The sequence below is a fragment of the Thecamonas trahens genome, assembly GCF_000142905.1.
Source record: "Thecamonas trahens ATCC 50062 unplaced genomic scaffold supercont1.4, whole genome shotgun sequence".
NCBI lineage: Eukaryota > Apusomonadida > Apusomonadidae > Thecamonas > Thecamonas trahens.
Window position 1 is genome coordinate 111,173 of NW_013657676.1, and position 12,828 is coordinate 124,000.

The following is a 12,828-nucleotide window of genomic DNA, read 5'->3' on the forward strand; positions in this document are numbered from 1 at the left end:
ATCGCTCGATCAAGCCATTACCACTCCTTATTCCCTCTCTTCCCCCTCCCTCCCCTCCCCCCAAACTGCCCAACCGCCTCTCCCCAACCTCCAACCGCCTCCGCTCCTGCCACGGCCACCCCCCACACACACGCAGCGACACAGCCACATACGACACACCCGACTCCCTCCAGCTGACTGTAGAGGCGAGGACGATGCTTCGCAGCAAGAAGCACCGAACAGGGGGCTCTACTGGTGGGGGGTCTGACGGAAGGTCTGGTGGTGGCTTAGGCGGTACCGGTGGCGGGAGTGCTGGTGGTCAAGCCACCGAGCGCTCGTCCAAGGAGCTGGAGAAGGAGCGCAAGATGACCGAGCGCCTGGCAGAGCTGGTTGCCACATACGGCGAGGATGTCCCAGTCTTGAGTGATGTACGCTGGTGAGCTGAGGGGGTGGGTGAGGGGAATGGGCGCCCCAAGGGGGGGGGGGGGGGGGGGAGGGAGGGAGGGAGGGACGGAGGACGACACTCACAGTTCGAGGCGGTTGGCGGTGTGCGGCTTGGTGTGGCGGATGCGGAGGGGGGAATACAGGACGCATGGCGGTACTTTGTGTATCTTGCAGACTCAACACAGGCTCCGCATTCGGATGGACGGCCGGCGAGCTCGGGCGCTGTACAGCCGCTGAGCAAGGCTCTCTCGGGACTGGCGGACTTTATCCGCTCGGGGCGGAGGGCCAAGTTTACTGTGATTACTCTCGATGACATCATGGCGTACGCCAAGGACAACGCCAAGCATCCTCTCTGTGCCCACGTTCGTGCTTATGCTGATGGCATTGACGAGATGCCCGAGGAGCTCCTGGCTCTGGTACTTGCCCGTAAGCTTGCGGACGATCGCGAGCTCGGGCTGGAAAAGAAGGAGGCCGCGCGCCGCGAGGCCGAGCGCGAACGGCAGCTGCAGATCGAGCGCGAGCGCGAAGAGCGTGAGGCGCTACAGGCTGCGCTCCGTGCAAGCGCAGGCGGGGGTGGTGGCGGGACCGGGACCGGTGGCCCGGGTGGGAAGTCGGCGCGCGGCTCGCGCGGGAGACAGGCGTCAAACCCGACGACGGCCCGCGGCGCGCAGTCGACTCGCGACGGTGGCAAGCGGCCGCCGCGCGGTCGCGGCCCGTCGGATCCGCATCACGACGACGACGGCGGCAGTGGGCCGCGCGGGCCAGGTAGTAGCACCGCCAAGGGTCGCCGCAGTGGCCGCGGTCGCCGCGGCGGCGCCCCGCAGACCGTTGTGCCCGAGATGGACGCGCTTGGCGATGAGCCCGATGACGGCCCGGACTGCTATCTCTGGCTCAAGGACTTTCCGCTCACTGTCACCTTTGTCGAGCTCTGTGCCAAGTATACGATCCCGCTCAACGCTGTGGCACATCTAGAGCCGGCCATGTCCGACGCCGTGCGCGCGTCGTCGGTCACCGTCGGAAGCGCTGGTGGGGGGCTCGGAACGAGCTCGATGCACAGCGGCGGGGCAGCGTCTCCGCGAGTCGGCCAGACGCCGACTCCGCCCGGCACCTCGGCAAGGTCCGAGTCGCGAGCATCGGCGTCGGGTCGGCCTACGTCGCGGCAGGCCCGGTCGCGGTCGTCGAAGCGAAGCGCAGCAGCATCACCGGGTGCCTCACCTGGTCCCTCGTCGTCTGCGGCTGTATCCGCTGCTGCTCTCCGTCGCAAGCGCCGGAAGGAGGCCAAGCTCTCGGCCTCGCACCAGCCGACGACCGCTGTCACCGCAGTTGCCGCGTCGGATCTCGCACCATCGGGCAGCTCGATTGCGTCGATCAAGTCTGACTCGACCGCTACCGACACGCCCGCCTTCGACCCGTTGGCCCTCGCCCGGCCTTCGGCGCAAGCCGCCGAGCTTGTTGTCCCGGCCGGCTGCTCGGTGGCGCTCGCCAGGTTCCGTGCCGCCATCGACGCCTCGCCGCCCGACTCGCTCCTCCGGTCCATCGTCATGTTCACCGTCTCCGCTGCCAACCGCAAGCCGCCGCTCATGGTTTACGACGAGCTGGCTGGGCGGCTCTTTGACGTCGTGGCCAAAGCCAAGATCCACTCGGCCTGGCGCGCCACTATGGACGTCGAGCCGATGCCAGCAGCGGACGGCCTCGGTGCAGTTCCGCTCGACGCGCTGCTCCCGAGTGCCACCAACCCTGCTCCACTCGCCACCTCGCGTTACCTGGAGCGACTTGCCGAGCTCCCGTCGTCTGTTGCTGTCACGCCGGCGCTTGTACTCGACGCCATGCTCGAGCAAGTCGCGTTTACTGCCAAAGGCCCGGCCGCGGTCGCCGCAGCCGTGGCCCAGGACTTTGCGTCGGCGCTAGACACAGCGCTGTCAGATCCGCTCGCGGAGCTTGTCGGCTTGGATGCAGAGTCGCCCGAGCAGGAGCATGCTCCCGAGCCCGAGGCAGCTGCGGACCTCTGCCCAGCAGTCTTGCCCTGGCACGACACACTCCAACACACGTACTGGGCACAGCCGCAAGTGCTCCAGATCGAGCGGTCGATTGCATTGCGGCTTCGGTCGGCGGCAGCAGACGCCAGTGCCGCTCTAGTGGCCAACGCTGCAGCAGACACAAGTGACTCTGAAGTTCGCCAGCTCGAGACGCGGGTCCTCTCCAACCACTTTCTCTCGTTCCCGATTCCAGTTATGGAGCGGACCCTGGTGCTGTCGGCCTTTGAGAAGCTGCTTGGCGGCGCGGTGCCCGACGTCGAGTGGGACTTGCAGAGCCGCACCTTTTACGAGGACTTTGATTCCTTCTCGCTCCACACCCATCTCGCCGCGCTCCAGGCGCTCGACTATGACGTGGTGACAAGCTACTACCCGCGGGACCACGCCATGCTGCTGGCGCTTGTTCCCTCAATGGACAGTCGGCGGATGTCGAGTAGTGTGTTTGAGCCCGAGGTGCGGACGCCGCTCTCGCTCTCAGCCTTTGTGGCGGCTGCCGACGCCGGTGCGCAGTTTTTCGACTGCGACGCCCTGGTCGAGTCGTTTACCTTTGAGCCGCCCATCGATCCCAAGGCGCCGCTCTCAATGGCACAGCGGCTGGAGCTGGCCAAAAAGTCGGCGTCATCGGCAATGGCCCAGCGCGGCGGACAGCAGCTGGCTCGGCTCGGTGGCGCATCGCAGCAGGCTGCGAGCAAGACGCCGGTTGTCCAGACCAAGGCATATGAGCTCAACGACTCGCTGTTGCGGGCGTCGCTGGTAGAGACGCTGGTGTATCCCGCCGAGACCGAGACGTCGATCAAGGTCTGCGTCCGCCACTCGGCTCGGCCGCCGTCGACCCGCACCGCAAGCGATGTGCAAATTGCGGTCCGGCATGGCACGGCTTCCTCGTTCGCCATGCATCTTGCCCATCCGCCGACCGACGCGGGGCGGCACGACCCGAACCCGCCCAAGACACAGCGCAGCTCGCCACGCCACACATCGGCTGCCAACAACAACTCGATGGCTTCTGCCGAGCTCAGCACCACCGCGCCCGATGCTGCAGCTGTGGTTGCCGCCGCCGACACGCCGCTGGTGCCGTCGGCTACGGCGCCGCCGCCGCGGCCGGTCTTCACCTGGACGAGCGCCGATGGATCTGCGGCCCGGATTGCGGCAACTGCAGGCCCGGGCGTGGTGTGTGACATTACCACCGCAAGCGGCGTCACCGCCCGGGCTGCCACGGCCCGGCGTGAGGTTCAGCTTGCTGCGTATGCAGCTCCGCATGCGAGCGGCGCGCTCACTGCCACAGGACCGAGCAGCAGCCGCGTGGCCGAGGCGGGGCGGACTGTCGCGTTTGACGGGACCGCCTCGATCTACCGCGTTGACGGCAGCGTTACAGTCCTTGCACCCAATGGCGGCATGTCGCAGTACGATCCAGTGAGTGATTCATGGACGTATCTGGCTGCCAATGGGTCGCGGTTTGCGGCCAAGGCGCCGGGCTCGGGCCACGGCCCGCCGCTCCCTGGCTCGCTGGCGAGCGCGACACGGATTGAGGCCGCGAGCGGTGCCCATGTGACCACCCGCGAAGACGGCCTGACTCTCTCGCTGGACGTGGGGCGGACATCGCGGGTTGTCACCTTTCCGGACGGAACAGTCCTCACTGCCGACGCTGCCGAGCTTGGTAGCGCGACGACGCTCGAGGTCGCCGCTCCGCGCGGAAGCTACGGCGGTGCGGTGGTCTCGCTGGATGTTGCGGCCGGGGTGGCGACTGTGGTGCTGGACGCTGGCGCGGCCGAGCTCCAGGTTGGAGCCACGAAGCTGCGAGTGGCCAAGGACGGCGCGTGGGTCCGGGCCGAGCTCGACGTTGGGCGGCTCGCGTTTGGCGGCGCCGGCACGCCCGAGTTTATGGGCACTGGACAGGCAAGCGTGTCTGGCGTGTACGCGTTTGACCTCTCATCGGGTTCGCTGCATGCTATCGACCGCCTCCGCAACGAGTTTCACGTTGACGGCCACTCGGGTGTGGTGACAACGACGCCTGCGGGAGCGCGGGAGTTGATGAGCGCTGTGGTGTCAGACGACTCTTCAGACGACGAGAGCGGCGCAGCGACGCCAGTGACGGCCCCGGGCGCTGACGCGAGCGTGACGCTCCTCTCGCGCGCCATCGTATCGGAAGACCATCCGCCGCGACTGTTTGTGGTGCGGACGGACGGCTCCGGCTACGAGCTTATGGACGAGAGCATGGCCCTCCACTTTCTCCACAGTGTCGAATCCTCGCTTGAGGCCGGCGCCGGTGCGTCCAGTGGTTTTGCCGGCTCGCTCTCGGTGGAGCCACTGGCCGGCGACGTGCAGTCGACGGTCTTCTCGCTCTTGACCAAGGTTGCACCTGTTGGTGCCGCACCGCACAAGCTGCGCCAGCTGCGGCGGCACGCCCAGCTCTCGCACGAGCAGCGCAAGGTTCTGATGGGCGAGCTCCAGGCGTTTGACGAGTGGCAAGCCGGCCGTCAGTCTGCACTGGCCGAGTTGGCGCTCGCCGACGACCGCAAGTCCGCCGACGTTGCGCTGCAGACCGAGGTCTCGCGGCGAGTTCTTGCTGCCCGAGTTGAGGCCAAGAAGAAGCAGGCTGAGGAGGCGCAGTTGCAGCCGGCATCGGAGCCTGTTCAGCAGAATGTCGAGGCTTCCGCAAGTGCCGCCGCGCCGTCGGCAACTCACAGCGATGCTGCAGTTGATTGCCGCAACCCGCTGGGAGCTACGGTTGATCGCCACGCGCCGCCAGCAGCATACTTTGAGACTGCGCAAGGTCAGGCGTTTCTTGCAGCGCAAGCCGCGACGCTGGAGCGGGAACAGGTGGTGCATGGCATTCCGCAGGAGACGCGGTCGATTTCGCGGGCTTCGCCGTCGCGGTCGGGCTACCGTGGGCTGGATCACCTGAGCATGACGCCGCTGCAGGGCCCTGCAGTGGTGGTGCCGTCGACGCTCCGCGCGCACGTCTCGATCTCGGACTCGGACGACTCGGACGACGACGCGCCGCCGGTGGAAGGCACTGTTGTGGAGCTGGAGACGGCAACGGCAGAGGAGGCGGCGGCGGATGAGGCGCGGGCGCGCGAGCGGGCGGCGGATGGGACGGGCATGCGGTCGCTCGGCGTCCTTCCACCCATCAGCACGCCGAAGCGAAGCGGGAGGCAGAGGCGGCGGCGCGGATCCGAAGCGTCGACGGCAAGCTCGGTCTCGACCAAGACCTCGCCGCTCTCGGTGTCTGTGGATGGGCAGAGCCGGCGGCCCGGTGGCGAGCGGGCGCTCCCGCGGGTGCTCCGCGGCAGCCGCGGCGACACAGTCAACACCGAGTACCTCGAGCGCGAGCTGCCTGTGAGGCGGTTCGTCAAGACCTCGTCGGTGATGCAGGCGTCGGCCAAGGGCACCCACCATGCGCGGCAGCTGTTTGGCTTTGAAGTCTTCCCCACCGAGCTCGACATGGGCGTGCTCGCTGTGTCGGCCGTTTACCGGCTCGCCTTTACGCTCCGCAACGTCGGCGTCGAGTCGGCGCGCTTCCGGGTGAGCCAGCCCAAGACGCCCGGCATGCGGGTCCGGTTCTCGACCGGCCCGGTTGCGCCGGGCATGGCGGTCTCGCTCGAGCTCGAGTTTGCGCTCCCCGCCGAGACCTCGCTGCTCGGTGAGGTGCTCGACGAGGTGGTCATCACCACAGAAGCCGACGTCTTCCATCTCGCAGTCTCGGCGCGGGTGGTGACACTGGATGAGGCGCGTGCGCTGTACCATGCCCAGGGCGGCAAACCGATTGCTGCCCCGGGCGTCAAGCGGGTCCCTGTCCGTCGCACTTCTGGCCATTCGGCCCCATCCACCCCCTCGTCAGCCCCGCGCTCGTTGCGATCGCGCGGCAGCCGTCGCCAGTGGGTTCTCCCAGCCACCCCGCCGGCCCCTGCAGTCACCGAATGATACTATTCTTGAATGAACCCTCCCCAATGTGAGTGCCTCTCTCTCTCTCTCTCCCTCTCTGGTCCGCCTCCTTCCAGCGATACGTGTGATTGTCAGCAAAAACCTACATGTCCAATCACCGGGTCTTTACCAGCCGCAGCCGCAGTAAGCCCATTTGCCACTCACATTCAGCACTTGACGCACCTCAACCCCCGACCCCCCCCCCCCCCCCCCCCTTCCCACCTTCCCACCCACACCTGGCACACCAACCCACCCACCGCACAGGTACACAACGTTGTGAGCAGGGAAACCATCCCCTCATCACCCATACCCCTGTGACCAAGGACGTACCCCTGGCAATCCCCCCCCCTCCCGGTCACCGCCACACACACCACACACACCCGGACTCGAGAAGACGCCAAGTGCGGAAACGGGCAGAGAGGAAGATAGACATCAACAAGAAGTCCTATATTCATTGTGGTGCTGAGTATTATGGCAGAGTCGGGTGAAATGGCCGGTTTGAGCCCGGAAGAGGTGGCGGCCAAGAAGGAGCAGGAACGGAAACTGGCCATGTTGCTTGGTCTCGATCTCAATGCGCTCGGCCTGGCCCCGGTGGCTGCATCTGCGGCTGATGGTGCCGGTGCGAGTGTGGATGCCAATACCGGTACGAGTCCGAGTTTGAGTGGCGGCGGCCAAGGTGCGGTGGGTGTCGGAGCCGGATCAGGGGCGTCTTTGGGTGCAAATGCGAGCAATGACGCTGGCCGGCTGCTGACAAGCGCGCCGAGAGGAAGCGGGCTGCAGAGGTCGGTGACAATGGGCGCGGACGCTGAGCTCGAGACCGAGCGTGCGGCGCGCGAAGCCCGTGAGGCCGAGGCAGCGGCGGCGGCGGCGGCGGTCGATGTGGCCGTGGTCGGTCTGGCCAAGGGCAGGCTGAACAAGGACGGCGTGCCGCGGAGCGTGCAGTCGGGTGAAATGCCCAACTCGCTATTCGGCAACGGGTCAACCAAGAGCGGCGAGCGTCTGCACGAAATCAACTCGGCGTCGCGGGCTTCGTTTGCTTTCTCGGGCTTTTCGGACGACGAGGGCGAGTCCGCCGGCGGTGGAGACAAGGCAATGGGCAGCGGTGGCTCGGGCGACAGCGGCGGGGAGGCAGGGCTTTTGGGTCCGCCGCGGCCGCAGGGAAACGCCTCACAGTCTTCGCCGATTGTAGACTCGTCGATGTTTGTGTCGCTCATGGGCAATGACGCGATGTTTGCCGAGCTTGATAATCTGCCGATGGGGTCACCCAAGGCATCGCCGGTAGACTCGCCAGCAGACTCGCCGCGGTCGTCGACGGCGATTGCGGTGCCCGGCTCGGGCTCGAGCTCGGCCAATCCGCGGTCGCGGGTGGGCTCCATCGACCAGTCGGACTTTTTCCAGAACTCGCCGGAGCAGAGCTCCGAGCTCAAGCAGTCGCCGTCGGGGCTCCACTCTGATGAGTCGAGCGGCGGCCGGGCGACGTCGCCTGCGAGCCGGCTGATGGGTCAGTCGATTCGGGCGCGCAAGGCGACGATGCCGACGCGACGGCGACGGCCGTCGAACCTGTTCACGCCGCCGTCTGCGGCGACGTCACGCGAGTGGAAGATTAAGCGGCGGGTTCAGGTCATGCGCAACCGCGAGTCGACGCACTTTCGCAATGCAACGCGGTTCCTTGCGGCACAGTCACGGATTCGGTCGACGTCGCGGCGGTCTGTTCGGGTCTCGTCGACTTTTGAGCTCTCGTCGGAACAAGAGGCCAAGCTTGCGCGGTACTCGCGCCGGGCGTACCTGACCTCGCTGCAAAAGCGGGTCAAGAACGACTCGAGCCGTGCGAGCGGCGGGGCGTCGTCGCTCGCCTTTTTGCCGACAACCAACTTTCGCGGTCACTCAGGCACCCAAGTGGAGGCACTTGTCAAGCGGTCGCAGTGGGTCGGTGATCTGGAGCGTGTGGTGGAGTGGCCGATGGGGGCACCGCTCCCACCGTGGTCGAAGATCATGTACGACCTCGCGCTGCGGTTGCAGCAGAACTCTGCGTTCATCGGCGCGGGCGTGCACGCCGGCGGGAGCAAGGGCGGGTACGGCGGTGTGGGCGGGCAGGAGTCATCGCTCCTCACGGCGCTGATGGAGCAGAAGAAGGACGAGCCGAGCCGGTCGGACCGGGTGGTGTGGGACGAGCCGGACTCGCCTGACAACCTTGTTGTGGAGATTGACGCAAACAACCACGAGATTGTGGTTGCCGGAACGCTGGCCAAGCTTGTAGAGCGTTTGACGTACCACCGGTACCCGGACCCGATGTATCTCTCGGCCTTTCTCCTCACGTACCGGTCGTTCACCACGCCACCGCAGCTGCTGGACTTGCTGGAGCAGCGGTTCAACGCGACGCCGCCCGCGGGCGCGTCGGGCGAGGAGCTGATGAAGTTCCGCAAGACGCGGGAGATCCAGCGAATCCGGGTGCTCCTTGTGTTCAAGCAGTGGGTGGCAAACCACTTTGACGACTACGTTGACGTCGAGGGCCTGCTTGACTCGCTCAAGCAAGTGCTGGCCAAGATGAAGGGCTCTGGCGTGGAGAAGGGGGCGACCAAGCTGATGGAGGACATCGCCAAGCGCGAGGCGCAGGAGCACAAGTCGCGGCGGATGCTTGTGTTTGACACGCCGCCACCGCCGCCGCTGGTGCCCGAGAGTGCAGACGCGAGCACTTTTTCGCTGCTCTCGATCCCGCCGCGCGAGCTGGCGCGACAGGTCACCCTCCGTGAGTTTGCCCTCTACTCGGCCATCAAGCCGTACGAGTGTCTCAACCAGGCGTGGGCCGTGAAGCCAGACGAAGTGGAGGGCTTGTACAAGGCGCCGCACATCCGGTCAATCATCTCGCGGTTCAACGCCATGTCCGAGTACGTGGCAGTGACCATTCTTCGGGAAGCCGAACTCGAGGCGCGGGTGGCGGTCGTCACGCGGTTCATCCAGATTGCCTCCGAGCTCCGCAAGATCAACAACTTCAACGGAGTCATGGAGATCCTCGCCGGCCTGCAGCTGACGCCGATCTTTCGGCTCAAGCGGACGTGGGCCGGCGTCTCGCCGCGCAACATGTCCAAGTTCAACGAGCTTGCCGCCGAGATGAACCGCGACCTCAACTACAAGGCGCCGCGGGCTGCGCTGGCGACGGCCAATCCGCCGTGCATCCCGTACCTCGGCATCTTCCTCACCGACCTCACCTTTGTGGAGGACGGAAACTCGGACCTCACACCGTCCGGCCTCATCAACTTTGACAAGCGCCGGCGGCTGGCCCTCATCATCGGCGAGGTCCAGCAGTACCAGCAGACGCCGTACTGTCTGCAGGCGCTCCCGCAGTTACAAGACTGGATCTGGGGCGAGAGCGAGGCCGTGGAGTATGACGAGAGCGTCATGTATGACCGTTCGCTGGAGGTCGAGCCGCGTGAGAGCACCGCCTGACTCGGCAGGCTAGCGTGGAGTGCGCGTGGCGTTTTACTCGGACGCACCGCCGGGGACAAGGAGGATCTTGCCGGTCGTGCCGCGCGACTCGAGGGCGCGATGGGCGTCGGCTGCCGACTCGAGCGGAAAGGTAGCGCCGACGGTGACGGTGAGGTCGCCGGCGGCGATCCAGGCAAAGAGGTCTGCGAGGCGGGAATCAAACTCGCCGGGGCCAGAAATAAAGTCGCCGAGCGAGGGCCGGGTGAGGTACTTGGAGCCCTTGAGCGAGGCGAGAATGTTGACGGGCGGGACAGCGCCCGAGGCATTGCCAAACGAGACCATGGTGCCGCGCGGCTTGAGGACGGTCATCGAGGCGTCAAAGGTGGCGGCCCCGACGCCGTCAAAGACAACGTCGACACCGACGCCGGCGGTGATGCGGTCGATGGCGTCGACAACCGAATCCTCCGAGTACTTGATGACGTGGTCGACCTTGCCGACCGAGGTGGCGAGCTCGGCCTTGGCGTCGGTGGAGACGGTGCCGATGACGGTAGCGCCGGCGTTCTTGCACATCTGGGCGAGAAGGAGTCCGGTGCCACCAGCGGCAGCGTGCACCAGCACGGTCTCGCCGGCCTTGACCTTGTACGACGAGTGGGCGAGGTAGTGGGCGGTAAGGCCCTGCAGCATGACTGCCGCGCCCTGCTCCTCAGTCACGCCGGCAGGCAGCTTGGCGGCGCGGCTGGTGGCCACCGCCGTGTACTGGGCGTACGCGCCAGGCGTCAGCACGTAGGCAGCCTTGTCACCAACCGCCCACCCAGCCGCAGCGGCGTCAACGCCCACCGCCACCACCTCGCCAGCGCCCTCACGGCCGAGAGTGTACGGCAGCGGGACCTTGTACAGGCCCGAGCGGTGGTACGTGTCGATGAAGTTGAGTCCGGCAGCCGCATTGCGGACAACAATCTGGTCGGCGGCAGCCTCAGGCATCGGCAGCTCGGTATACGACAACACCGATGCGTCGCCGTGCTCGTTGATGACGATTCCGTGGTTGTTGCTGCCAAGGGATGTGGGGGTTGTGTGAGTGGGTGCCATGTCATGGGTGAGGTGGGGGGGGGGGGGAGGGGGAGGGGGAGGGGAGGGCGAGGTCGCCCAAGCGCACATGCACACACACACACACACATGAACACACACACACACACACACACACACACACACACACACACACACACACACAGACACATACCTGGAAGACATGGCTGTGTCGAGAGCAGTGGTGGCAGTGATGGTGATGGCTGACGTGGCGGTGAGCGGGCGGACGGTGCCTGTTCCCCCACCCCCACCACCACCCCCACCACCACCACCACCACCACCACCACAGCTACCACTCATGCCCATGACACAGCCACCGAGACCGAGACCGGGACGAGCACGGCTGTAGACGGTACCTGTGAGGGTGAGGGTGAGGGTGCATAGCGAGAGGGCCAGTCGTTGTGTACTCATCCCCATCGTCCTCCCCATCATGCTCAGCATCTTTGTCGCCCCACTCGCTCCTGCGCTAGGTGTGACTGGCTGGCTTTGCTTCGGCCGCTGTTCCCCCTCACACTGGCCCGTATCTTCTCGCAGAAACAAACAAACTGTGCCATCGCACATCCATCGCACTCTACATCTTTGTCCTCACTACTACATCCAGGCCATGGCCACCGTTTGAGCCGCTTGCGCCTGGTGCTTATATTTCCACCCAAACAACAGCGGCGCGCTGCGTTGAGATCAAGTGATCATTGTCGTTGGTGAGCACCCTCCACTCTGTCGCGTCAGCAAAGTTGGCACGTACACCTTTTACGAGTTAAGCGCGGTCGCCAAGCGTGCCATACCCCCTGGCTGGAGACTCACCCCCTGTCCTGCGATCAAGGATCCACCCGAGGCCAGCGGCGACGCTGCAAGCTGCGGCGGCGATGTAGAGGGCAGGCGCAAAGCAGTGCGTCCCGCGGCAGACGCCGCCGTCGCCGGCCGAGGCGTCAAAGAGTGCACCAAAGAGCGTGCCAAACGAGATGGCGCCGAGCGCCGGAGCGAGGACTACCGTGCCCCAGTTGGCGCCGTAGTGGTCGAGGCCAAACAGCTCGCCCACAAGCGTAGGAATGGTGTTGAACATGCCGCCAAAGGCGAGGCCGGAGCCGATCATGGTGGGCACCAGCCACGGCGCGCCGACCAGGGCGAGCACAACCAGGTTGAACGTCATAAGCCCCGCAATGGCGACCAGAAACCGCGCCCGTGGTACCCCGCGCTTGAGCACCGCGTCCGAAGCAATGCCAAACACCACCCGCCCGGCCACGTTAAAGGTGGAAAAGAGCGCCATAAAGACCGTCTGCGACGTCGCTGTCTGCGTTGCCTCGATGAACGCGTTGAGGTTGTTGACCACCATTAGCATTGACCCGTCGCAAATCGCCAGAATGGCAAAGAGGAGCCAGAACGATGGCTCGCGGACCAGCGCGCGCCCCGTGATCTGCGGGCCGGCTACCGCCTCCTGCTGCTCGTCATAAGCCTCGGCCTGAGCCTGAGCCTCAACCTCAGCCTCAACCTCAACCTCAGCCTCAGTCTCAGCTGAGGTTGAGGCTGAGGCCTCCGAATCAAAGACAAAGTGGAGGCCGTCGTCGTCTGAGCTCGTCGCGCTCTCCGACCACAGCGCCGAGACCGAAGCCAGCGGCGAGAGCGTCCCGTACGGCATAACGCGGAGGGTGGCAAAGCCGAGGGCAGCAGCTCCGGCAATGACCAGAGCCACAACAACCAGGTACGAGGCAACCCGCGGCTTGACCGCCCGATAGAGGAGGGCAAAGAAGGCGGGCGAGGCGCCAAATGAGGCCACGATGGCACCCAGTGCCCGCCCGCGGAACTTGGGATTGTAGTTGCCCACGTTGCTGACCAGGCCAACGGTGTAAAAGCCATGGCCGCCCTGGCCGATGGCGTAGAAGGCGAGGCAGAGGAGGGCCACGACGCCGGCCGACGCCGCGCTCGCCGCCGACACAATGGCTGCCGCCCC

General features: G+C 65.9%; 4 protein-coding genes across 4 annotated transcripts in view; 2 read left to right on the forward strand and 2 right to left on the reverse strand.

Moving 5' to 3' along the window:
* Positions 1 to 194: 194 nt before the first annotated feature.
* Positions 195 to 6,403, forward strand: AMSG_00915 (uncharacterized protein; the record flags this gene model as incomplete). The annotated part of the gene is made up of 3 exons (XM_013906638.1): positions 195 to 234; positions 271 to 407; positions 567 to 6,403. The coding sequence occupies 3 exons, from the start codon at positions 195 to 197 to the stop codon at positions 6,375 to 6,377; spliced, it is 5,988 nt and encodes a 1,995-aa protein (XP_013762092.1). The 3' UTR covers positions 6,378 to 6,403.
* Positions 6,404 to 6,727: 324 nt separating this feature from the next.
* On the forward strand, positions 6,728 to 10,057 carry AMSG_00916 (uncharacterized protein). The gene has a single exon (XM_013906639.1). It carries the CDS (start codon positions 6,849 to 6,851, stop codon positions 9,819 to 9,821), a length of 2,973 nt encoding a protein of 990 aa, XP_013762093.1. The 5' UTR covers positions 6,728 to 6,848; the 3' UTR covers positions 9,822 to 10,057.
* On the reverse strand, positions 9,837 to 11,048 carry AMSG_00917 (uncharacterized protein; the record flags this gene model as incomplete). Its single annotated transcript, XM_013906640.1, has 2 exons — positions 9,837 to 10,848; positions 11,038 to 11,048. The coding sequence occupies 2 exons, from the start codon at positions 11,046 to 11,048 to the stop codon at positions 9,855 to 9,857; spliced, it is 1,005 nt and encodes a 334-aa protein (XP_013762094.1). The 3' UTR covers positions 9,837 to 9,854.
* A 589-nt stretch (positions 11,049 to 11,637) lies between these two features.
* Positions 11,638 to 12,828, reverse strand: part of AMSG_00918 (uncharacterized protein) — a gene marked incomplete at both ends in the record, with an annotated part of 1,785 nt that continues 594 nt past the window's right edge. Inside the window, one exon of the mRNA XM_013906641.1 lies at positions 11,638 to 12,799. Coding sequence (XP_013762095.1) covers positions 11,638 to 12,799 — 1,162 coding nt within the window. The remainder of the gene's footprint in view (positions 12,800 to 12,828) is intronic.

What these genes read in the sequence shown, in the direction of transcription:
- AMSG_00916 (XM_013906639.1), top strand. Translation starts at nt 6,849, where the DNA reads ATGGCAGAGTCGGGTGAAATGGCCGGTTTGAGCCCGGAAGAGGTGGCG.